The sequence below is a fragment of the Hypomesus transpacificus genome, chromosome 26 (assembly GCF_021917145.1).
Source record: "Hypomesus transpacificus isolate Combined female chromosome 26, fHypTra1, whole genome shotgun sequence".
Classification (NCBI taxonomy): domain Eukaryota; kingdom Metazoa; phylum Chordata; class Actinopteri; order Osmeriformes; family Osmeridae; genus Hypomesus; species Hypomesus transpacificus.
This window is the reverse complement of record NC_061085.1, coordinates 6,771,263-6,796,420: the sequence shown is the minus strand read 5'-3', so window position 1 is coordinate 6,796,420 and position 25,158 is coordinate 6,771,263. Positions and strand designations below refer to the sequence as shown.

General features: G+C 43.7%; 3 protein-coding genes across 3 annotated transcripts in view; 2 read left to right on the top strand and 1 right to left on the bottom strand.

The window, feature by feature from the left end:
* Window positions 1-3,838, bottom strand: part of arhgap39 (Rho GTPase activating protein 39) — an 18,024-nt gene extending 14,186 nt beyond the window's left edge. The window contains 1 exon segment of the mRNA XM_047050034.1: window positions 3,828-3,838. Within this exon segment, the coding sequence (XP_046905990.1) occupies window positions 3,828-3,838 (11 nt within the window).
* Window positions 3,839-6,291: 2,453 nt separating this feature from the next.
* On the top strand, window positions 6,292-11,006 carry mcm3l (MCM3 minichromosome maintenance deficient 3 (S. cerevisiae), like). Its single transcript, XM_047049804.1, has 17 exons — window positions 6,292-6,374; window positions 6,447-6,559; window positions 6,848-7,056; window positions 7,146-7,276; window positions 7,376-7,614; window positions 7,772-7,880; window positions 8,048-8,201; window positions 8,297-8,428; window positions 8,532-8,740; window positions 8,910-9,084; window positions 9,214-9,340; window positions 9,432-9,582; window positions 9,716-9,856; window positions 10,109-10,221; window positions 10,313-10,398; window positions 10,487-10,553; window positions 10,688-11,006. Exons 1-17 carry the CDS (start codon window positions 6,303-6,305, stop codon window positions 10,893-10,895), a joined length of 2,436 nt encoding a protein of 811 aa, XP_046905760.1. The 5' UTR covers window positions 6,292-6,302; the 3' UTR covers window positions 10,896-11,006.
* Window positions 11,007-12,559: 1,553 nt separating this feature from the next.
* On the top strand, window positions 12,560-21,206 carry LOC124487607 (zinc finger protein 239-like). Its single transcript, XM_047050032.1, has 3 exons — window positions 12,560-12,603; window positions 15,409-15,577; window positions 20,132-21,206. The coding sequence occupies exons 1-3, from the start codon at window positions 12,560-12,562 to the stop codon at window positions 20,843-20,845; spliced, it is 927 nt and encodes a 308-aa protein (XP_046905988.1). The 3' UTR covers window positions 20,846-21,206.
* The last annotated feature ends 3,952 nt before the right edge of the window (window positions 21,207-25,158 follow it).

Below are 25,158 nucleotides of genomic sequence, written 5' to 3'. Positions count from 1 at the left end.
CCCCCCCTCCCCCCATTAGGCTACTTCTCTGCCATTACTTCTCTCCATCGTCTTCATGTAGGCTTACACCTCTCGAATGTGTGCAGTACGCCTTTTTTATTCTTCCTGACAAATTACTCTTCCGTCCCTCATGCCTTACTCTGTCGCAGGTGCCTCACAGAACACACACAGACACATACAGATTAGGGAGGGGGCGGGGGGGGGGGGGGTCTCTAAAGGCAGCTCTTCAGACAAACACATTTACACACTAATCCTATTAGGAGGGAGAAAGCTGTGCTTTCTGCTTCCTCTCTCTCCATCAGTCGATACCTCAACATCGCTCTCTCTCGCCCCCCTCCGCTGTAAATGCTGGTCAATATACTATCTACACCGTTCAAATGCTAACGCAAACGAGCATTATATCCATGACCGATCAGTGTATAACAATAAAGGCAGGGCGGTTAATAACAGCCCAGTGGTGACATACAGAACCAGCTCTATTCGGAGGAGATAGAGTCCACACAAGCATTAGTCACAACTGACCTCCTTCTCTGCACCATCCCTACCCTACGCAATACAGGCAGTCAATACTCGCCCCATCTTTGTCTCTCTCACATTTCTCTACATCGGTTCGAGTGCCTCATTGTCTTCCATCACTCTTCCGTTCTCTCTCTCTCTTTCTCATGTTTAGGTAGCCTAGTCTTTCACCAGGCCCAGATTGGAACTAATGGCTTCAGTTGAGGATCATTAGAGGGGGTGGGGGGAGTGGGGGGGTAGGGGGGGGGGGGAGACAGCAGAGGGTAAAGGACAGCAGCACAGCAGATTAAAAAGAGACAAAATCACAACGTTTAAACTGGACCACTGAGGCGTCAAAACAACAATCCGCAGGCTCCAAGGTCTTTGACGTGCTGCAGACATTCAGCTAACCCTTCACGAGCCGCACGTGCTAACACATGGATGCTTGTTTTGCCTCGGTGACACGGTAACGTACACAGACAGTACGGTGGCCAGCATGCTAGTAACAGGAACCGTCTATTTTAGAACAAATACCTTGGCTACGAGCAATAGGCCTTGTAACTCGCCCCCGCGAAATCTAAAACCGATTTGACTTGCAAATCCACGGCTATTGATTTTCTCTGTTCTTCCGTGGCTGGGAACAAGTCTTATCAACACAGCGGTGACACAAAGCACTCCAGAGGCATTTCATTATAACACGCGGAAAATGTACCACTTTTGGTCTGATAATGCAGTGGCTGCTCTGCATTGTAATCAGATGGCTGTCGCTGAGCGGAGCCTGCAGCCAGGTTGGGTGGCACAGCGCTCGGGCCGTGGAGGGGGGGAAGAGAGGCGCGGTCCACGGCTGAAGCACAACTAGCCCACAGTAGCGACTCAGTCGTCAGTTCAGGTGGACACGCAAACCCTGAGACACAATCACACGGTCTACTACAGGTTGACCCCAGACAACCCCCCCCCCCCCCCAACCATCTCCCTCACGTGACCACACGCATGAACACAGGCAGGGGTGCCTGTGATGAACGCGTGGGCGTTTTGGCATTGCCGGTTTGCCACCGACCCTTGGTGGACCAGGGGTGTTTACGTTGTATTGCCTCTGGCACGTTAAGATAAACAACCGACGGCCCCCGTCTTGGTTTCACCTCATCTCAACCCAAGGGGTTGAAGCCTTATTGTGTGCATAACTCCAACCCGGTCGACAGAGCTGTTTGTTTGCCGGTGGAGGGGACTTGACAGTTAGGGGTCGTTCAAAAAGCTTCTCCATATGTTGGCAGTGACGGGGGGAGCGCTGGATTTACTGTCAGCTACTCAGGAGAAGAATCCTTCCGTCCACGGATGAAGCTTCTCCTCCCAACACAGCGCCAAACTAGGGATGGGCGATATGGTCTAAAATCCATTTGGCGATATACATTGCAGCCTCTTGCGATAACGATATATAAATTATAATAGAACCATTTCAGAACAGGTTACATAGACCCCAGTACAGACATTTATAACACTACACAAGGACATATCTAGTGTATATGTATATATGTACACACACGTGCACTAGACTAAAGGCTTACATCCACTGACAAACTGTTTTGAAGCACAGCCATAAAATGTGACAGATATTATATGCGAGTCCAGTCTGCCAACGCCTGTTTTGTTCTGAAAATGTGATCCTCAGTGACTCAACCAGCCCACCGCCCCACCCGCCGCGTTCTTCCTGTAGATCAAATGTCGACTGAGCCCAAGTCGAAAGGCCTCGTCACATGTATCTATCAATGACCCACCATGTACATACCAAGATCGAGTATATGTAAGTCAATGAGTTCAGCCACTGTCCATAGGCAACTACTACTGCAGCAACCAGGCTGTGCATGTAAATGTGGAGACAGCCCCGTGAATGGCAGAATAGAACTAAGATGATGGAGAGGTAAAGTATTTGGGGAGAATAAGACCCAGGTACATGGTTGGTTACAGTAGAGGCATGAGGCACGATAGCTACCAGCGGCGCGTGGAGCTGGGAAGGGCAGCTGTGCGCGTGCCGGGTGTCGATGCACCACAGCCCACTACTTCTACAGCTTATTCAATATATAAGACATTACTGTTATCCCCTTGTTGAAACAAAATACCGTAAAAGACTCAAATGCATAATGGTGAAAAGCTGAGGTTATCAGAACACACTCGCTTTTTCACGATGGTCGCGTATCCATTTCAAATTCGGCAAATTCTCGAATGGTCCCTTCCCTCGATGACCACAGTAAGGCAACCTCCTATACTTCATAAATGTATACAATGACCTAGACATTATAGTGTTGCAAGTATCAGACGACAACATTCTAAATGACAAAATCTCGGTTCCCATCAGGTCGCAATTCACTGACTTGACATTTCATGTTCCTGTCTTTACCGTTCATGGACACAGGTCTCACAGGCTGTAGTCTATTTCTATTGAATAGTAACCATACTCGTAGGCATGTTTGGTAAACATGGTTGAATTTGCATAATGCCATCAAGTCCTCACGATAAAAACGACAGTTGTAATTTACATACGGGTGAATGACCTCTGCAACACAAATTTAATCGACATCCATTATTAATCCAGCCTTGTGGACATGCCGGGGAGAAAGATGTGATCTCATTCTCATTCATAGCCGTATGACAAATACATTTATCATAACGGCAGCTATAGATCATGAATTCAAGGGATGTGTCAATAAAACAGGTGTCTTGGTTTTGAACATTGAGCATGGAGATATATGCAGCTACGCCGTGAGCGCGCCTCATACTAGAGATGGTTTAGCTAACGGCTAGCTCAATCGAGCTAGCTGGTAGTACTAAGAAATGTTCTGAGCTGAAACTCATTGCGTGGCATTAGCTAACTAGCTGGTTAGCTATCTACCCAAACAACCACATACATATTGGTTGTTATGTATCCTTAAGTTAATAACACTTACCTGCATACCTGCATCCGTAACCTGACAAACAATTGAATGGACTATAGATGCCTCTTAACACATTACTAAGCAGGTGATGCTGAATCCGAAGAAGGCTACACACGAATGAACCAATCCTCTGGTAGACAGATGCTGCTGACAGTATGTGAAAGAAACCTCCGCTTTTCACAGCTTTATAAAGATGTTAAATACAAGGGCAACATCTCCAAAATGTCTTAACTTCAAGAAAACTGATGTTGAAAATAGTATAAAACAGCTAGCTGCTGAGGTGAAAAGGAACAGGTTCGCGTTTTACCTCAGTGAGTTGGTTCATTCAGCTAGCGTAGCTTCCAATACACAAGCATTGAAATACATTTCTCAAAAGCAATGTTCGAACAAAATATGTAGTCTTACCTCTCTGCCATTTTCCAATGGTTTACTATTAATATCCGAGACAAATAATCCCCATAACGTCACCCATGTTGCCAAAATTGCTGTCACCGCAGTCACTGAACGAGTCACTCCGTACCCACAGTGGGTATGCACGCACTTGCAGCGCTCTCACACGAACGGACTCACTGCCTCCCAGTTTCTCCGTCACCGACCTGACGTCACCAGATTTAGAAAGCTCTGTGTTATAGCACATAAACCCAATCTAAGAAGAGAAAGAAAGGGCTTTGTGAATATAATCTGACCTTTATATGGAGCTTACAGTTTCGTAGCAGGACGCAAATTGTATTACTCGACCTTCACATAGCTGTGTGTCTATTTTCTGGCCTAGGCCAGCGCTGCATCGGCGCCAACCCAACACAGCTGTTCCAGCATCGGTCCTACAGTCAGCATCAGCCTCATATTTGAGCATCTGCTCAATTGCACAACATTTCGGTTGCATGTTAGGCCCTCTCATGACTAAAAAAGGATCAATGATTTAATTCGTGATCCATAACAATGGTTCTGGCAGGCTGTAGGAATGAATAATGAGTTCGCTTGCGCCGCGGGTGTGGAGTTAACACCTTTTCTGAAGTGTTCTGAATGAGACATCTGCTGCTCTCTGTGCTTCTTCTAAAATTGACATTGAAGCAGCGCCCTCTGGTGGAAGTTGCCATGCATGTCTGATTGCAAATGCAGAAACCGAGGTTCAAATTTTTGGTCCGAAAAAACACCGAAATAATTTATCCCATCTAACCTTAGACTTAGACGGCGTCAAAGTATCTCAAAGCCAGCTGGTAAAAAATCTGGGAGTCACAATGGACCCAGACCTTTCATTTGAGTACCATATTAAGCAAATCACCAGAACAGCATTTTTCCATCTACGTAATATTGCCAAAATACGAAAATTCCTCTCAAAGGATGATGCTGAAAAACTAATACATGCTTTTGTTACGTCCCGATTGGACTACTGCAATGTGTTGTTCTCTGGCCTCCCAATTACCTACCTAAAAAACTTACAGCGGGTGCAAAATGCTGCTGCTAGACTATTGACTAAAACTAGAAAGTTTGATCATATAACATCGACTCTTATCTCTTTACACTGGCTCCCTATCCAAGCCAGAGCTGATTTCAAAGTTCTACTACTAACTTACAAATCTCTGCATGGATTGGCACCACTGTACCTCTCCGGTCTCCTTGCACCCTATTGCCCCGCAAGGTCTCTAAGATCTCAAAATGCCGGCTATCTGGTAATACCCAAAGTTAAGAAAAAAACTGCTGGAGGTAGGGCGTTCTCATATAGAGCACCTCTTCTTTGGAACAAATTACCCATCTCAATTAAGGAAGCTGATACTGTCTCGACATTTAAAACTAGATTAAAAACGTTCTTGTTTAGTCAATTCTATGATTGTTAAAGGGAAGTATGTGTGTACTTTCTATGTAAACCTGGGATGTGTGCTTGCCTATGTGTGTATCACATGTAACTTTTAAATTTTAATTATAGCTTATGTTCACATTGCCCAGCTAGATGTTACAAATAAAGTAAACCTGTTACTGTATATTGTTAGTATTATTATTATTATAGTTCCGTTGCTGTATATTGTTACTGTTATAGTTTTTATTACTAGTTGGAGACAACGGGGGACTGGCTGTTTTCATCCTTATTCGTATAAGTATAACCTACTTTAGAGTTCTTTCCCCTGGAACAGATTTCATGTTCCAACTGAGGGGGGCTGTCGTTGTTTTGGTGTGTGGGGCTGCATCAAATACCCTTTTTGCTCTGTTAAATTGCTGCACTAGTCCACACTTGACCGGTGGGGATCTCATTCTATTTTGACTGTAACTGTTAGCTGCTCCTGGCATTCTCTAATCCCTGCTCTCCTCTCTGTCCCCCCCCCACACATTCCCTGTGGTGTGGGGGGTTTGAGCTGTCAGGACCTGCTTGGTCGTCGGTCTGCCAACGCTGAACCAGGTCGTCACCCGGAATCCAGTCTCCATGACGGCCAACAGCGAGTTTCCCGGTCCCATCCAACGTCTATAAAGCCGAACAATGGATTTTGGTGTTTCAAAACCCATTGACACTGTATGACTATGTTTAGCTTGTGTTCTGCTCCTCTCTCTTACCAACCGTCTCTGGAGGAGGGGATCCCTCTCTGAATTGCTCCTCCCAAGGTTTCTTCCATTTTTTCTCCCGGTGGGAGTTTTTCTGGGAGTTTTTCCTTGTCTTCCTTGAGGGTTTAGGTTGGTTGAGGGGCAGTTCTATGGGCGCATGTGAAGCCCTCTGTGACATGCTTGCGTGTAAAAAGGGCTATACAAATAAATTTGATTTGATTTGATTTGAAACACCTGCAGTGGACGCCCACATTACAGCACCTGTGCAGGTGATTTGATAAGAACAATCGCGGAAAAGAGACCGGTTGAAAGGCCGCTGGTCACCGGTAACGGGAGGTACATGCTGAGATGGACGGTAGTTTGGAGGATCTCGAACTTAGGGAGGCGCAGAGAGAGTATTTGGACTTTCTGGATGATGATGTAAGTATGTTGGAATCGGATGGCGTACGTACAGAAGAACTAAATCAAAGTTTCATTTTTTCATTCCAATAGCAAGACCAGGGCGTTTATCATGAGAGGGTCAGAAGTATGGTCTCTGACAACAAAAGTCGCCTCATTGTGAACATGAATGACCTGCGGAGGAGGAACGAGAAGAGGGCCAGTGCGTAAGTAAAGATCATTTAAGCTGTCTAAAGGATTAAAAAGCAATAGAAACAAACATGCATCAGTGCATGTCCAAAATCTGGTTTGTGATGTGTGATAAGAATTAAATATTCAAAGAGTACCATAACTTGAAGACAAAGCAAATCTATATATTTTTGTATTCATTGTTTTTTTTTGTTTAGGGCCTCATGTTCAACATCAAAATGTTTTATACATGTTTAGCCTTAATAGTATTGTAATTCATTGATGTTTTGCTCCACCATATCTTTATTAAATGTTTACTCCCTCAGCTTGCTGAAAGATGCGTTTAGTGAACTTATAGCCTTCCAGAGAGCTTTGAAGGATCTGGTAGCTTCCATTGATGCAACGTATGCCAAGCAGTTTGAAGATTTCCATGTGGGGTTCCAGGGCAGCTTTGGCACAAGGCATGTGTCTCCACGCACCCTCAGCGCTTTGTATCTTGGAAACCTGGTTTGTGTGGAAGGAATTGTCACCAAGTGTAAGAGTCATTTTTCACCTCACACATAATCATCTACTTGATTTTCAATGTTTCGGCACTGATTAAGTATTATTTTGTAATTCTGGAAGGTTCTCTAGTCCGTCCCAAGATCATGCGTAGTGTGCACTACTGCCCTGCCACTAAGAAGACACTGGAGCGCAAATACACTGATCTCACCTCGCTCGACGCCTTCCCCTCCAGCGCCATATACCCAACCAAGGTGCAAGGGTTGTGGAGGGACACCTCCATCAAATTAGTTCCACATACAGACATGAGGTAGGCACCTTTGTGTGTAATGATTAAAACTCTCTCTCTCCAGGACGAGGAGAACAACCCACTGGAGACAGAGTATGGCCTGTGTGCCTACAAGGACCACCAGTCCATGACCATCCAGGAGATGCCTGAGAAGGCTCCGGCCGGCCAGCTTCCCCGCTCGGTTGAAATCATCGTCAACGACGACCTGGTGGACACCGTCAAACCAGGGGACCGTGTACAGCTGGTAGGAGTTTACCGCTGCCTGCCTGCCAAGCAGGGAGGCTTCACCTCTGGCACTTTCAGGTGAGGGGTACGGATGGGGCATGAGGGGTAGAGGGACTTTAGGTTCTGCTAACGGTAGAAAAAATTAACATCTGTCAATTCAATAACCGATATTTGCACTGTGGTATATCACATAGTTTGACAACATTCCTGTTTGTCTTGACCTCCCTTCTGTCAGGACTACTCTGCTTGCCAATAATATTAAACTGATGAGCAAGGAAATTGTGCCAACCTTTTCAGCCGATGACATAAACAAGATTAAGAAGTTTTGTAAAGCCCATCCTAAAGTAAGTGTTCTTTTGTGTCTTTGAACTTATTTTGCTCCAATTAGAGTGAAGTACTTGTAATAAAAAATTAGTCAGATTTGGATGGCTGTAACATTTCAAAAGTGCATACAGCCTAGCTTCAGTTCATTTCCAAAGTAAGACTTTTATAATTGATCCTTTTCCCTCAGGATGTGTTTGAGCACCTAAGTCGTTCGCTGGCCCCCAGTATTTACGGTCACGAGTACATAAAGAAGGCCATCCTTTGTCTGCTGCTGGGGGGCAACGAGACCAACCTGGAGAACGGCACACGCATCCGTGGGGACATCAACATACTGCTGATTGGTCAGTTGTAGACAGATGGCCCTCTGATAGGTCAGTTATCTCCGTGTTTGCCTCTTCTATATGCTGGTTCTCTCCGTGGTTTGTCTGGTGGCCAGGTGACCCATCAGTGGCTAAGTCCCAGCTGCTGCGATATGTTCTCTTGACGGCCCCGAGGGCCATACCAACTACAGGACGGGGGTCGACCGGAGTGGGTCTGACGGCAGCTGTGACTACAGACACGGAAACCGGTACGGTTACCAAAAAATGCCATTTTGAATTAGCCTGGTATGCTTTCATAGAATTCTCCACCCCTCACTTTTCACCCGCCCGTTCCTCTCTGTGGTTGTGTAGGTGAGCGGCGCTTGGAGGCCGGGGCGATGGTGCTGGCGGACAGAGGGGTGGTGTGCATCGACGAGTTTGACAAGATGTCCGACATGGACCGCACTGCCATCCACGAGGTCATGGAGCAGGGTCGGGTGACCATCGCCAAGGCCGGGATCCAGGCCAGGCTGAACGCTCGCTGCAGCGTGTTAGCCGCCGCCAACCCCGTCTACGGAAGGGTGAGGCCTCAGTCACTCCACTCCCCCTGCTGGTGGGAGCTGGTAGGGTGCCGTGGCACTGCCAGACAATGTTGAAAGTCTGTGTGCTAAAGGTGCTATTTGTGCACTCACTGCTCTCAGTGGGTGTCCCTGCCTTGTGACCTAAATTGTGTGCTCTCCTCTGCTCCAGTACGACCAGTACAAGACGCCCATGGAGAACATTGGGCTCCAGGACTCGCTGCTGTCGAGGTTTGACCTGCTTTTCATCGTTCTGGATCAGATGGACCCGGAGATCGACAAGGAGATTGCGGACCATGTGCTTCGCATGCACCGGTACCGAGCCCCGGGGGAACAGGAGGGAACAGGTGGGGTGACCATTTCGAACCAGACAAGCATCACCACTACCTCTAGGATACTCCCTTCTTCTTCTAGTAAGGATGGCTGGTGGGTTTTAGTCCGAAACATGCTTATCTTCTGCCATAATGTTTCCTAAGCCATGGCCCTGGGAAGCACTGTGGATGTGTTTACCACGGAGGACCCCAACATCACCGAACAAGCCGAGCACGAGCTCCAGATTTATGAGAAGAAGGAAAATGTCCTCTATGGAAATCGCCGGAAAAAGTAAAAAAAAAAAATTAAAAAAAATCCATCCACCAAAATCCTTATTTTGGTTGTTCTGTCACTCGATCCTGTCACTCTATCATGTTTTCAGGGATAAGGTTGTTACCATGGAGTTCATCAGAAAGTACATCCACGTGGCCAAGCTCGTGAAGCCAATCCTTACCCAGGAGGCCTCAGACCACATAGCCGAGGAGTATGCTCGGCTTCGTAGTCATGACCAAGCCAACTCCGAGTCTGCCAGGGTCAGTCAAGGTTCCACAACCAACATATTTGCTAAAGAGCTTCTTTTAATTTTTGGTGTATTCTTTTATATATTGGTGTATATTAGTTAGATTGCAGTCGTGTGATTGGGTGAATTCTGTTAATTGGCCACAGACGATACCGGTAACGGCTAGAGCCTTGGAGACAATGATCCGATTGGCCACGGCCCATGCCAAAGCTCGCATGAGTAAGACCACCGAGCTGGCAGATGCAGAGGCTGCCCTCGAACTCATCCAGTTTGCATACTTTAAAAAGGTAACTGTGGCAAATCTTAGCCATCCCATAATAGTAATAATCACACTCTACTTTACTTGGCCTCGGGTGTACTGCTTTACAATGATATCCTATCCACTAAACTTTACATTTTTGGAGGGGCATTTCTCCTTAATTAGGACAGACAGTAAAGAGAAACAGGAAATGTAAGGGAGAGAGAGAGAGCAGGGTAAGTTATGGCCCAGGCATACACACACCCTCTAACCAGTGTTCTAACACACATTCCTGCCATAGATCCTTGAAAAGGAGAAGAAGCGGAAGGTTCCAGATGACAGTGTGGATCTCAGCCAGTCCCAGAGCCAGTCCCAGTCCCAGAGCCAGGGGCTAGCCAGCCAGAGGACCACCAGGTCCGGCCTGTGGAAAAGCAGCGCTCAAAAACCATAATGGGAACATTTAAGACTTGAATCCCAATAACCCCCCTTTTCCTTTTATGACTAGGACTCGCCACCATGCGTCCAAAGATGACATGGATGTGACTGGTGCAGAGTCCGACCCTTACAACTTCAGTGGAGACGAGGGCGACAGTGAGTCTTCTGTTCACTCCAGGCATGGCTAAGAAGCAGTGAGAAGGTTATCCTTCATTCATCTGCTGTTCACCTCCGTCTTATCTAGGTCAACCCAGCCTCAAGCCCAAGCCTGTCTCTCAGAGCATGAAGAAGACCGACCTCACCCAAGACAGGTAATGAAGCATCCCTTCAACCTGACCTCTACTGATCCCTAGTGGTTAATATGGGTACTGCATGTAGAATGGGTAATCACAATGGGTTTCAACAAGTCACGAGAACGGATTGAATGTTTTATTTTCCAACACAGGATGAAGATTTTTAAGACAGCCCTGCTGAAAGCCTTCAAGACCACACGGTCCCAGTCTGTTGCTGTGAGTGAGCTCCTGACCCTGGTCAATGAGACCGCTCACGGTCAAGACTACACGTTCGAGGCCCAGGAGGTCAATCAGCTGCTGGCTCGCATGCAGGAGCAGAACCAGGTGATGATGTCGGAGGGTGTGGTCTTCCTCATCTGAGACCACAAGTGCACCTTATGGTCTGGCTTACCTTCCCAACCAATTACAGTCAACAACAACAGATTTGTGATCTGTCAATCTGAATTTTGTTCCAATAAAATGTCTCAGCATGAACATGATTGTCGTTTTGAATTCCTTACCCTACAGCTGTGACCTCTGTCGTAGCTAGCTACTTTCTTTTTATGAATATCCTTTTAAACCAAAGGATATATTTTGAGTCTGCCTGCTGTTCTACATTTACCACATAATTAAGTATGTTTCATATACCTAATTTTTTCTCTATCTAATAAAAGTGGTTGAAAATGAAGCTGTAGGCCTACGGACGGAGAAGATTGTAAAATTGTTTGAAATCTTCTTGATAAAGGATTTTATATCACGCATACATGTATATAATTAGAAGAGCAGTTCAAGAGAACAATGTCATACGAAAATAAATCTTTTCCTACTATAAAAAATATTATGTACGCGTGCCAATGATTGTTACCTTTTACCGTGCTGGTGCCACCTGGTGTTTCAAATGTGCAACTGCATCTCGAGTGTTTGTATGCTTGTATCCTACTTTTTACTAGCCTGACGTTGTCATACTCATAATTCTACTCAGAATAAAAGTCTGATAACTCTCCGTTGGGCTGTGAGTATGGGGCGTGTTTCAACCATAGGTTTCAACCGAACTCGTAAAACAAATGCCTCTTCGCTTAATTGGATAGACCTACAACCAATCAGAGCAACATATTGTTTGTTGTTTGATGAAAACGAATTCAACCCAAGAGCTCTTTGGTGATGTGGTTGATCACGTTACTGTTGATCATCTGTCCATCATCGTATAAAGCCCGCCCTGACAATTTCATTGATCCTGTTCGGATCCTGTTTTCCCCAACCGAACTTCCCCAGACCCAACTTCCCAAAAGTGTTGTGGGCGGGGCTAAATTGGGCTGGCCGCCAGGCTAACTTTTTACAGTCATTGGTCTGTATGTTTGTATCCACGGTTACGTGAGCTCAAAATGTATTTTATCATACGTAAGGTTAAGTGTCCCTACGTTGGAACGTTTATTTTGAGACCAAATGTATTTAAAGATCAAAGTACTGTTGTACTTCTAACAACTATAAAGTGTAACTATCCATTTTTAAATAGAAAATGAGACACATGCAAAAGAGAACTTGTATATTAATATGCTTGGATTTCAAACTTTGCAGTTCCAATTCAAAGTCATTTTATTGTTAATTTACATTTAATGCTTATTGTGTAGTAATTAATCATACAGGCTATTATTATTTTGAAGAAAAACAAATTACTATGGGGAGTTGTATGCCAGAGATTACGTCATCACAGTGTTGTGTTTCTCCAGTAAAAATCCTGAGAAACATACACCTCTCACCAAATAATCAACATGCGAAGTGGACATTATGACAGACAAAGGAGTTCTTTTGTGCTCAGAAGAGTGCTCAGATCATGTCATTTTCAGAGAGCCCTTCAGTTACAGACATCACTTTAGTACTGTTCTAGAACTGCTCCTCCTTGCTGCAAGATTAAACAGATAAATGCAAATTATTCTGACCTCAGACTTTTTATGATAAAATTCCACCACAGGGTTTATTGTCCTTTTTACCAGATGACAGCCTGATAACAGGGCAGTTTACACCTTCTCTTCTACCTCACTGTAAGAATGTATGAAGACTGGAACAGAGATGTGTTAAACAGGGCTGGGCGGTAGGCCTATGTAGGGCTGTATTTGCAGAGACCTGGAAGAGGAAAATTGCTGTTTGAAATGTTCTTGATGAAGGATGATTATCCTTAAATAATCACACGTGTTTCAAGATTAATGCTCTGTTGCAGTTCCAACAACTATAAAGGTAAGTGCTAGCATTATATGCGTGGCTTTTAACGTTGTATCCAGGATTTACGACTTTGTGCTTGCTTTTAAACTCATTTCGGTGCTAACTAGCTAGCTTTACTTTCATTGCAGAGCTGCCAACTCTAACGCATAGGCCGTGACGTGAGACACGCATTTCAACCATTTCACACGCTCTCATGCCACACCTTGTAGCCTATATCTCACGCTGAAAAGGCAACGCCAACCAAGTAGCCCTGTTAACGTTGTAAACAGGGCCAGGGCCGGGGGGTGAGTAATCAAGAGATTAACACTCGGATCGTTAGCAGTCTCCAAAAATGTATCAATATATAAAATAATAGCCTACGATCCCTTTCAGTGATCATGATACCCCCCAGAAAAGTTCACTGCACCCCCAGTTAAAGCAGGCTCCAGTTTTGCAAACTTAAAATTTGTAAAATTGGACCGCCCTCATGGGTAGCATAAAGACGTTGTGCTGTGTTCTGTTTTGCTGCAGTGGAGCTAATATAAGTTGAGCGCTAATAAACATTCTGTGATTCCTTTTCTATGTTTTAACAATCCATTTTTAAATAGAAAATGAGACACATGCAAAAGAGAACCGGTATATTAATATGATAAGATTTCAAACTTTGCAGTTCCAATCAGGGTTGTCAGGTCTGTGTGACAAAACCAGCCCAATGGCCAATCAAAACCAGCCCAATGGCGAATAAAACCAGCCCAAAAACCAGCCTAATATCGAAACGCAAAATATGCCCCTGCCAAACCATATACACTGCTTTTAAAGTCTAACAGCATTGCTTTCATTGCCAAATCTATTGTAATATCTACAAAGTAACACCAAATGTTTAGTATGCCAGCATTAAAACGAGTTTTAGACTGAGAGCATTAGGCACGTGTGCACACACACAGTGCGTGTGTACATGTGTGCTTGCCCCATGTCCATGTGTGTATGTGCTGATCTGAAGTCAGTTTGGTAGGATTTGGGCATAAATAAATTATTTCATTTAAAATATAAATTTTTATTTAAAGTTATTAATGTAATTTGCATGCAAAATAGGTCTACCCGAACCAGCGGATAAAAAAATCAACCCGCGGCAACACTTCAAAAGTAGCCCAAATCCGCAGGAAAACAGCGGACCTGGCAACACTAGTTCCAATTCAAAGTCATTTTATTGTTAATTTACATTTAATGCTTATTGTGTTGTAATTAATCATACAGGCTATTATTATTTTGAAGAAAAACAAATTACTACAGGGAGTTGTATGCCAGAGATTACGTCATCACAGTGTTGTGTTTCTCCAGTAAAAAAGAAACCTGAGAAACATACACCTCTCACCAAATGATCAACATGCAAAGTGGACATTATGACAGACAAAGGAGTTATTTTATATGTGAAAGCGAAAAGAGTTCTCATTAACTTGAAACAGTTTCTTCCAGATCCTCTACTGGCCAATCATACTTGAGCATGGGCGGAGACTACACAGAGAAGACACCTTAAGGGCTCCAGAGAGACAACTAAGAGTCAACCAGAGAGACTACAGAGAGACTCAACTATTAAAAGACTCAACCAGAAACAGCAATAACCAGACAGGGGATCAACCAGAGAGAAACAAGCTTCCAGAGACTAGATACAAGACAGGATCCAGAGAGACCAGACAGAGAACAAAGAGAGAGCTGAGTTATGGAAACACATCACTGTGATACATGTGGGAAGAGCCTTTCCTCATCCAGTAACCTCAAGAAGCACATGAGGATCCACACTGGAGAGAAGCCCTACAGCTGTGACCTATGTGGTAAAACCTTTAGCCATGCTAGCAGTTTCAGAGGTCATAGCAGGATCCACACTGGAGAGAAGCCCTACAGCTGTGACCTCTGTGATAAAACCTTTAGCCATGCTAGCAGTTTCAGAACTCATAGCAGGATCCACACTGGAGAGAAGCCCTACAGCTGTAACCTCTGTGGTAAAACCTTTAGCCATGCTAGCAGTTTCAGAGCTCATAGCAGGATCCACACTGGAGAGAAGCCCTACAGCTGTGACCTCTGTGATAAAACCTTTAGCCATGCTAGCAGTTTCAGAGCTCATTGCAGGATCCACACTGGAGAGAAGCCCTACAGCTGTGACCTCTGTGATAAAACCTTTACCCATTTTAATAGTTTGACAGTTCATCGCAGGATCCACACTGGAGAGAAGCCCTACAGCTGTGACCTCTGTGGTAAAATCTTTAGCCAGGCTTCCCATTTCATAGCACATAACAGGATCCACACTGGAGAGAAGCCCTACAGCTGTGACCTCTGTGGTAAAACCTTTAGCAATGTTAGCAATTTCAAAGTTCACTACAGGATCCACAATATAGAGAAGCCCTACAGCTGTGACCTCTGTGGTAAAACCTTTAGCAATGTTAGCAATTTCAAAGTTCACTACAGGATCCACAATATAGAGAAGCCCTACAGCTGTGACCTCTGTGATAAAACCTTTACCCGGGCTAATAGTTTGACAGTTCATCGCAGAATCCACACTGGAGAGAAGCCCTACAGCTGTGACCTATGTGATAAAACCTTTACCCGGGCTAATAGTTTGACAGTTCATAGCAGGATCCACACCGGAGAGAAGCTACAGATGTGACCTCTGTGGTAAAACCTTTAGCAAGGCTGGCTATTTCAGAGCTCATAGCAGGATCCACACTGGAGAGAAGCCCTACAGCTGTGACCTCTGTGATAAAACCTTTAGCAATGCTCGCAGTTCCATGGTTCACCGCAGAATCCACACTGGAGAGAAGCCCTACAGCTGTGACCTCTGTGGTAAAACCTTTAGCAAGGCTGGCAATTTCAGAGCTCATAGCAGGATCCTCACTGGAGAGAAGCCCTACAGCTGTGACCTCTGTGATAAAACCTTTAGCAATGCTCGCAGTTCCATGGTTCACCGCAGAATCCACACTGGAGAGAAGCCCTACAGCTGTGACCTCTGTGGTAAAACCTTTAGCATGGCTGGCAATTTCAGAGCTCATAGCAGGATCCACACTGGAAAGAAGCCCTAAAGCTGTGACCTCTGTGATAAAACTTTTAGCAATGCTCGCAGTTCCATGGTTCACCGCAGAATCCACACTGGAGAGAAGCCCTACAGCTGTGACTTCGGCCTACAACAACAACAAAGTCCCAAATCCTCTGCTGTTAGACTGCTCCTCCCAAGGGTTCTTCTATTTTTTCAAAAATGTTCCTTAAGGTTTTAGGATGGCTGAGGGGCAGTTCTATGGGCGTACATGAAGCCCTCTGTAGCATTGCTTGTAACAAGGGCTGTACAAATAAAACTGATTTGAATTTAATGATCTGTCGTACAATGCACATTGTATATACGTTTGCAAGTAAAGGGTCAAGAGACTGGATTGTTCTGAAACAAAAGGGTTGTAATAGAAGATTACTTTTTTTAAGATGTCTATAACATTCTTTGGCCTAGAACAATTATGGTTTAGGTTTTAACTTCTGTAAAGCTAGAATAACCTTTTGGCCTAAGACGGTATTGCTTAAGTTTCCACTTGCTGACCAAACATCTACAATTTGACTGTTTGACCCTGGTTGTTTTGCCCACACAGCAACGATTCTTCACCACAAGTTCCTTTTTCTTGTCTTAAGCTCTGTCTCTAGTGTTGAACATCTGTATTAAGTTCTGCAACCTGTTTCCTTTTTGCTTTCTTGCATATTGTTGAGTTCCTCTTTTGATAGACATGAACTATTGAACTGATTATGTAACTGTCTGGAACTACTGTTTAGAAGAGTGCTCAGATTATGTCATTTTCAGAGAGCCCTTCTGTTACAGACATCACTTTGGTAATGTTTTAAAACTTCTCCTTGTTGCAAGAATAAACAGATAAAGGCAAATTCTTCTGACCTCAGACTTTTAATGATAAAATTCCACCACAGGGTTTATTGTCCTTTTTACCAGATGATAGCCTGATAAAAGGGCAGTTTACACCTTCTCTCCTACCTCACTGGAAGATGAAGACTGGAACAGAGATGTGTTAAACATAGGGCTGTGCGGTAGGCCTATGTGGGGCTGTTTTGGCAGAGACCTGGATGATACAGCCCCTTTGTCACTGGTCACTCAGACACTCGTCTGGGACAGTCATTCATTTGCACAGAAAGGACTGTAATGTTAAAATGACAATCACACTTTAGTGACACACCTCTGGAGAGGTGATCTCAACAGTTGAAGAGGAAAATTGCTGTTTGAAATGTTCTTGATGAAGGAGGATTATCCTTAAATAATCACAACTACATTTAGCAAAGCCCTTCTCCTCAATATGATTTAATAGTTCAAGTGTACGATTGAATACGAACATTAATGAAAATATGATGATGTATGCATGCCAATCATTGTAAACTTTTACCGTGCTGGTGCCACCTGGTGTTTCAAATGTCTAACTGCATCTCGAGTGTTTGTATCCTTGTATCCTACTTTTTACAGTCAATAGTCTGTATGTGTGTATCCACGGTTATGTGAGCTCTAAATCAATGTAGTTTATCATACGTAAAGTTAAGTGTTGAAGGACTGAAAATCTTTGTGTCTAATCCAATATGTAATGATGGTAATCAATGACACAAACATGTGTTCTAGAAACAGTGGTCTGGAGTCGCAGAGGTCCGATAATATCAGCTTTAATGCAGCAGTTGGAAATCAACAAGTACAGAGCTCTGGGGTTGTCTACGTTTCCCTACCCGCAACAGAGTTTGGGCTGGTTCACAAAGTCCAACTGGCTATCTGTCCCTGCCCCAGCATATATTATACAGTGCAATTGAAACAGAAATATTAAAAAAGGGTTGAGCTTGTTCTCTCGTGTATCAGGGAGTTTGTTCTTCCCCACGCATCCCTTCTGCTCGGGTGCTGTCTCAGCCTGGTTTCAAGGTTGCTTCTGAAATGGAGAGATAACAACACAAAATACAGCCTGATTCCCACACCCTGTGTGAGACACAATGTTTTAAGCCTGAGCACACTTCTAAATTCATAAGATATACATTTAATAAGCACGAAACATAACTTTAATACATGTATCCTGTATAAAGTCTTACGAGCATTGTTCCCGTTGCTATATAGTGCACAGTGCCCGTGATGCATTTGTTGATTAAGTTGCCACAAATATTAATAACTGGAATTATAGATAGTGCCATGCCCATGATACAGCTAATGATTATAGCACTAGAATTATACTGTAATGTATTATAAATTCTTTAGTGTCCCCTACGTTTGAACGTTTATTTTGAGACCAAATGTATTTAAAGATCAAAGCCCTGTCGTACGTCTAACAACTATAAAGGTAAGTGCTAGCATTATATGCGTTACTTTTGACGTTGTATCCAGGATTTGCAACTTTGTGCTTGGTTTTAAACTCATTTCGGTGCTAGCTATCTAGCTTTACTTAAATGTGTTGTAAGCTTGAAAACTCCAGTTTTGTGTTGTAGGTAAAGCTTACAACACATGTACTTACAACTCCAGTTTTGTGAACTTTAATTTGACCGCCCTTGTGGGCAGCATAAAGATATTGTGCTGTGTTCTGTATTGCTGCAGTGGAGCCAATATAAGTTAAGTTCTCATTCACATCCGTGATTCCTTTTCTATGTTGTAACTATCCGTTTTTAAATAGAAAATGAGACACGTGCAAAAGAGAACCGGTATATTAATATGATAGGATTTCAAACTTTGCAGTTCCAATTCAAAGTCATTTTATTGTTAATTTACATTTAATGCTTAATGTGTAGTAATTAATCATACAGGCTATTATTATTTTGAAGAAAAAATAAATTACTATGGGGAGTTGTATGCCAGAGATTACGTCATCACAGTGTTGTGTTTCTCCAGTAAAAAAGAAACCTGAGAAACATACACCTCTCACCAAATGATCAACATGCAAAGTGGACATTATGACAGACAAAGGAGTTCTTTTAAATGTGAAAGCTGAGTTCTCATTAACTTGGAACTGTTTCTTCCGGATCCCCTACTGGCCAATCAGACTTGATCATGGGCGGAGACTACACAGAGAAGACACCTTAAGGCTCCAGAGAGACAACAAAGAGTCAACCAGAGAGACTACAGAGAGAGACTCAACTATTGAAAGACTCGACCAGAAACAGCAGTAATTGGACAGAGGATCAACCAGAGAGAAACAAGCTTCCAGAGACTAGATACAAGACAGGGTCCAGAGAGACCAGACAGAGAACAAAGAGAGAGCTGAGTTATGGAAAAACATCACTGTGATACATGTGTTGATACATGTATCAATATAAAAAATAATAGCCTACGATCCCTTTCTGTAAAAGTTCCCTGCACCCCCAGTTAAAGCAGGCTGCATCCGGCCCTGTTTGGTATACAAAAATGTGGGCGGGGGGGCACCAAATACCAAATCTCACTTCAAGGTTTTTGCAAAAGTTGGCAGCCCTGTATCATAACAACGAGCCCCAAACATTGCGGGTAGCCAAAACATGAAGCATAGGCTACATTGTGAAAACGAAATAAGTCCCAAAGGGAAGATCCAGTCAGTGTTTGTCTTTATTCATCGGGATATGTTAGTACGTTGTGAAAAGAGTATGTCATACTATTTTGTGTTGTTTGGTGTGAGTCTCAAGGTACGTACTCCAGTTTTGTGAACTTTAATTTGACTGCCCTCGTGGGGCAATATATTTTGCTGTGTTCTGTTTTGCTGCAGTGGAGCTAAAATAAGTTGAGTGCTAATAAACATTCTGTGATTCCTTTTCTATGTTGTAACTATCCATTTTATTAATCTATTAATATGATTGGATTTCAAACTTTACAGTTCCAATTCAAGGTCATTTTATTGTTAATTTACATTTAATGCTGATTGTGTAGTAATTAATTATACAGGCTATTATTATTTTGAAGAAAAACAAATGACTATGGGGAGTTGTATGCCAGAGATTACGTCATCACAGTGTTGTGTTTCTCCAGTAAAAATAAAGCTGAGAAACATACACCTCTCACCAAATGATCAACATGCAAAGTGGACATTATGACAGACAAAGGAGTTCTTTTATATGTGAAAGCTGAGTTCGCATTAACTTGGAACTCTTACTTCCAGATCACCTACTAGCCAATCAGACTTGATCATGGGCAGAGACTACACAGAGAAGACACCTTAAGGCTCCAGAGAGACAACAAAGAGTCAACCAGAGAGACTACAGAGAGACTCAACTATTAAAAGACTCAACCAGAAACAGCAATAACCAGACAGAGGATCAACCAGAGAGAAACACGCTTCCAGAGACGAGATACAGGACAGGATTAAGAGAGACCAGACAGAGAACAAAGAGAGAGCTGAGTTATGGAGACACATCACTGTGATACATGTGGGAAGAGCCTTTCCTCTTCCAGTAGCCTCAAGAAGCACATGAGGATCCACACTGGAGAGAAGCCCTACAGCTGTGACCTCTGTGGTAAAACCTTTAGCCAAACTGCCCATTTCAGATCTCATAGCAGGATTCACACTGGAGAGAAGCCCTACAGCTGTGACCTCTGTGGTAAAACCTTTAGCCATGTTGGCAATTTCAGATCTCATAGCAGGAGCCACACTGAAGAGAATCCCCACAGCTGTGACCTCTGTGGTAAAACCTTTAGTCAGGCTGGCACTTTAAGAGCTCATAGCAGGATCCACACTGGAGAGAAGCCCTACAGCTGTGACCTCTGTGGTAAAACCTTTACCCAGGCTGGCACTTTAAGAACTCATAGCAGGATCCACACTGGAGAGAAGCCCTACAGCTGTGACCTCTGTGATAAAACGTTTACCCATGCTAATAGTTTGACAGTTCATCGCAGAATCCACACTGGAGAGAAGCCCTACAGCTGTGACCTCTGTGGTAAAACCTTTAGCTCTGCTGGGAATTTCAGAGTTCATAGCAGGATCCACACTGGAGAGAAGCCCTACAGCTGTGACCTATGTGGTAAAACCTTTAGGCTTGCTGGGAGTTTCACAGCTCATAGCAGGATCCACACTGGGGAGAAGCCCTACAGCTGTGACCTCTGTGACTATTCAGGTAAAACAAATGACCATCTGAAGAGGCACCTGCGTGTCCACAGTAGAAACCCCCCAGAACAGTGATGTCTGGGCCCAAGCTGTCCCAGCAGTCACCACCTGAGAGGATTTCTATATGACCCACAGATGGAAGAACTACGGCCTACAACAACAAAGTCCCAAATCCTCTGCTGTTAGTCTGCTCCTCCCAAGGGTTCTTCTATTTTTTCTCTAATTTTCCTTGTCATCCTTAAGGGATTAGGATGGCTGAGGGGCAGTTCTATGGGCGTACATGAAGACCTCTTTGGTACTGCTTGTATCAAGGGCTATACAAATAAAATTGATTTGAATTTGATGATCAGTCGTCCAATGCACACTGATCTTCATCCATTGTTGAAGAATACGGACGCACTTCCCTGTATTTACATTTGCAAGTAAAGGGTCAAGAGACTGGATGGTTCTGAAACCAAAAGGGTTTTAATAGAACATTACTTTCTTTAAGATGTCTATAGTATTCTTTGGCTTAGAAAAAATAGTATTTAGGTTTTAACTTCTGTAAAGCTAGAATAACCTTTGGCCAAAGACGGTATTGGTTAACTTTCCGCCTGCTGACCAAATGTCTACAATTTGACTGTTTGACCCTGGTTGTTTTGCCCACACAGCAACACAGCAGGGCAAAACATTTTTCTTGTCTTAAGTTCTTTCTCTAGTGTTGAACATCTGTATTAAGTTCTGCAACCTGTTTCCTTTTTGCTTTCTTGCATATTATTAAGTTCCTCTTTTGATATACATGAACTATTGAACTAGTTATGTAACTGTCTGGAACTACTGTTTAGAAGAGTGCTCAGATTATGTCATTTTCAGAGAGCCCTTCTGTTACAGACATCACTTTGGTAATGTTTTAAAACTTCTCCTTGTTGCAAGAATAAACAGATAAAGGCAAATTCTTCTGACCTCAGACTTTTAATGATAAAATTCCACCACAGGGTTTATTGTCCTTTTTACCAGATGACAGCCTGATAACAGGGCAATTTACACCTTCTCTCCTACCTCACTGGAAGATGAAGACTGGAACAGAGATGTGTTAAACAGGGCTGGGCGGTAGGCCTATGTGGGGCTGTTTTGGCAGAGACCTGGATGATACAGCCCCTTTGTCACTGGTCACTCAGACACTCGTCTGGGACAGTCGTTCATTTGCACAGAAGGGACTGTAATGTTAAAATGACAATCACACTTTAATGACACACCTCTGGAGAGGTGTTCTCAACAGTTGAAGAGGAAAATTGCTGTTTGAAATTTTCTTGATAAAAGGATGATTATCCTTAAATAACTACGCTAACATTTATATAATTAGAAAAGCCCTTCTGTTCAATATGATTTAACAGTTCAAGTGTACGATTTAATATGACAATTAATGAAAATTTGAGGATGTATGCATGCCTATCATTGCAGCCTTTTTAACGTGCTGGTGCCACCTGGTGTTTCAAATGTGCAACTGCATCTTGTGTGTTTGTATCCTTGACTTCTTACAGTCATTGTTTTGTATCCACGGTTACGTGAGCTCTAAATTAATGTAGTTTATCATACGTAAAGTAAAGTGTCCCTACGTTTGAGCAAACCAGTGTGTACAGCATTTTGATTGGGGCAAACAATTATTGGCGCTACCCTCCTGTTCCCTTCACCACTGTGTGGCAGTTGCGTGCTCCTCCTCTCCCGAGCCATTGGAGGGGTCGTAACAACGCACTCCACATAACGCCTATATTTAGTGATCTTCAAATCCCCGGATGCCATTATACTCAACCTAGTCCACAAACAGATGGACACCCACTGCACCCCTGACTCAATTTTCTGTAGATATCAAATATGTGCCCTTTTACTGGGGCACCTTGGAGTCTTGTTGGTTGGTCCACCATGACATCTAAATGTTATGTTCAGGATCCAGCTGGAAAGGAAAACAGTTTACCACAATGTGGTCCAGTTTATCTCAGAAATCCCCCCCCCCCCCCCCCCCCCCCCCCCCCCCCCCTCGTGTTTGCTATCAATGATATGTTGGATGTCCAGAGTAGAGTCTACAGGAAGGTAGTTAGCTCGGTCTGAGTAGTAAGAGTAACTGATCTGACACATGAGCACTCGGTAGAATGGATACGGTGCCTGGAGTCATTAGACAGCCAGCCTGTTAACGTGGGCGCATTCATCTCCAATGCAGGTAGAAGGTCAAACAGCACGGAGAAGAAAAAACACAAACTTAAATCCACCTGATTGAAAATCAAACATTCTCTTTCATGTACTACCGTCGATGCGATTGTTGCAGTTCACGCAGTAGGAGAGTGCGTCGATGTGCTGACGTGGTTCATGGCCACTGTGGCGTGTGTTGGTGTGTGTGTGTGTTGGTGTGTGTGTTTGTGTGTGTGTGTTCTTACATCCTCTGTGTTCTCCCTGCTCCACTTATCCTCCGTCTAAAGAAGCACGCAGCCACAGAGTCAACAAGGAGAGGATTGATTAACTTCATGATATGCCAACCTTGTGTAGCCATAAATGATCCTCATTTCATGAATGCAATTCATTGGATAGATGAAGAAGTAGTCAGAGTTGCTCGTTTAACTTTGAGTTCATTTTGGCTGGCCTGTCATTGTTCTTCGTTAGACCCATAGGCACTCCCAGTCATATGGCAAAGTGTCATCAAATGACATTGGCATTGCATGTGTGAAATATTGTTTCAATGTCATTTGAATTGTCTGTGTGCTGATGAAAGATACATAAAAATGTAGCTTTCAACCTGGGGGTGTACTCTACGTCATGATGACTGTGTTCTGAGGCTGGAGGTGTTAGCGGGGCCTGTCTGGTAAAAACAACATCTCCAGGTCAGGAGAGGGTTGTGCTCACACGCCACTTGTGCTTGGATTAGCGACTCATGAACCAACATTTTACCCAGAAAGCGGCCACTTTGTGTAATTGCGGGGCACCTTGGGATACCCCCGCCCTGTTGAACACACTCTCACACGGTGTCTTGTTGCCACGCGCCTGATTTGTATCCCAAACACACCACGGATCTCAAACCCACCATCATCAAGACCTCCAGATTGTAAATCGTTACAGGAGACTGGACACAGTTGTACATCAGTCGGCACTGATCTGTCGGTGGCATCCCTGTTTACACGTCTGATAGACGGAGAGAAAGAAAGGGAGGGAGAGAAAACAAGAGAGCACACATGAGAGTAAGAGACCCAAAGCCTGACTCCACAGTGGGAGCAGAAAATGATTTGCCTCGTAGCTCTTTGCTACCCTTGACTTTTATGTGGGGGCTTGCATGCTAACCTGCCTTCTTTAATGAAATGCCAAGAAGACCTGCTTTCCAATAAGGAATAGACTGTGGGAATTCCTCTGGGGAATCCTATTTCTATACAGTTGAACACTGGTGGAATAGTATGAGGTGTATCGGTTCGAAGCAGTTCTCTGACCTCACTCCCAGCCGTCAGTGACTTTTTAATACTGTAACATATTTAAATTGTGTTTTCACAGTTTGTCAAATTGTGCAATATCAAATAAAACTCATGACAAACATTATGAGCCGTAAGTCACCAGCACTGTATTTGATTGGATATGATTCAGAAATGTATATTGTAGAACAATCAGCACATTTGATAATCAGCAGCACGCAACTTGAATAGTTTTCAAGTCAAACATTGAATGGATTATTTACATCTATATTTTTTTTAAACATTCCACACTTTGTTTTCTACAGTTAGCATTTTATTTGTATTTTTTTGGGCAGTCAGACCCATCCAGCAACCCAGAAGCCTCTTGCCAGTGTGGCGCTAGGTGGGTCTGTAAGGGCAGACGGATGCCATGAGGCAGCGCAGTCAGAACTTCTGCAGATGGAGCTCGAGTTCCACCAGCTGCCCACCCACTTCTGCTGGCAAATCAGTGTCCAGAGTCTGATCTCTGCCAGCAGTGAGCTCAAACGTTCAGCCTTGAGGAGAGAGGACTGTGTCTATGACAAAACCTAAATCTCAGCCAGAGCAGAAGAGAGGCAGGACCTAAGTGTGCTGACTGTGTGTTTAGAAAAAAACACAGATCAAAAGGTGTCCCACCCATTGTTAAACATGTCACATCAAATTGCTTGTGTGTGTGCGCGCGCAAGCGCTTTTAGAGCGTACCTCACAAAGTTCAGCATTTGATATATTTTCATAGATGAGATGTGCAAGTTCTTTACAGTTTTTCGCATTTGTTAAAACACATTTTTGGAAACTGTCGCCCATTTTCTCAAAACTGTAAACACAAAACCAAATCTTCAAACTACATTTCCAAAACCTCTGATTTCTGGCAAAACACTCCCCCTGAAACCATTCAACCTGTGCTCAAAATCAAACAATGCTTTCAGATCATAAACATAGCAAATT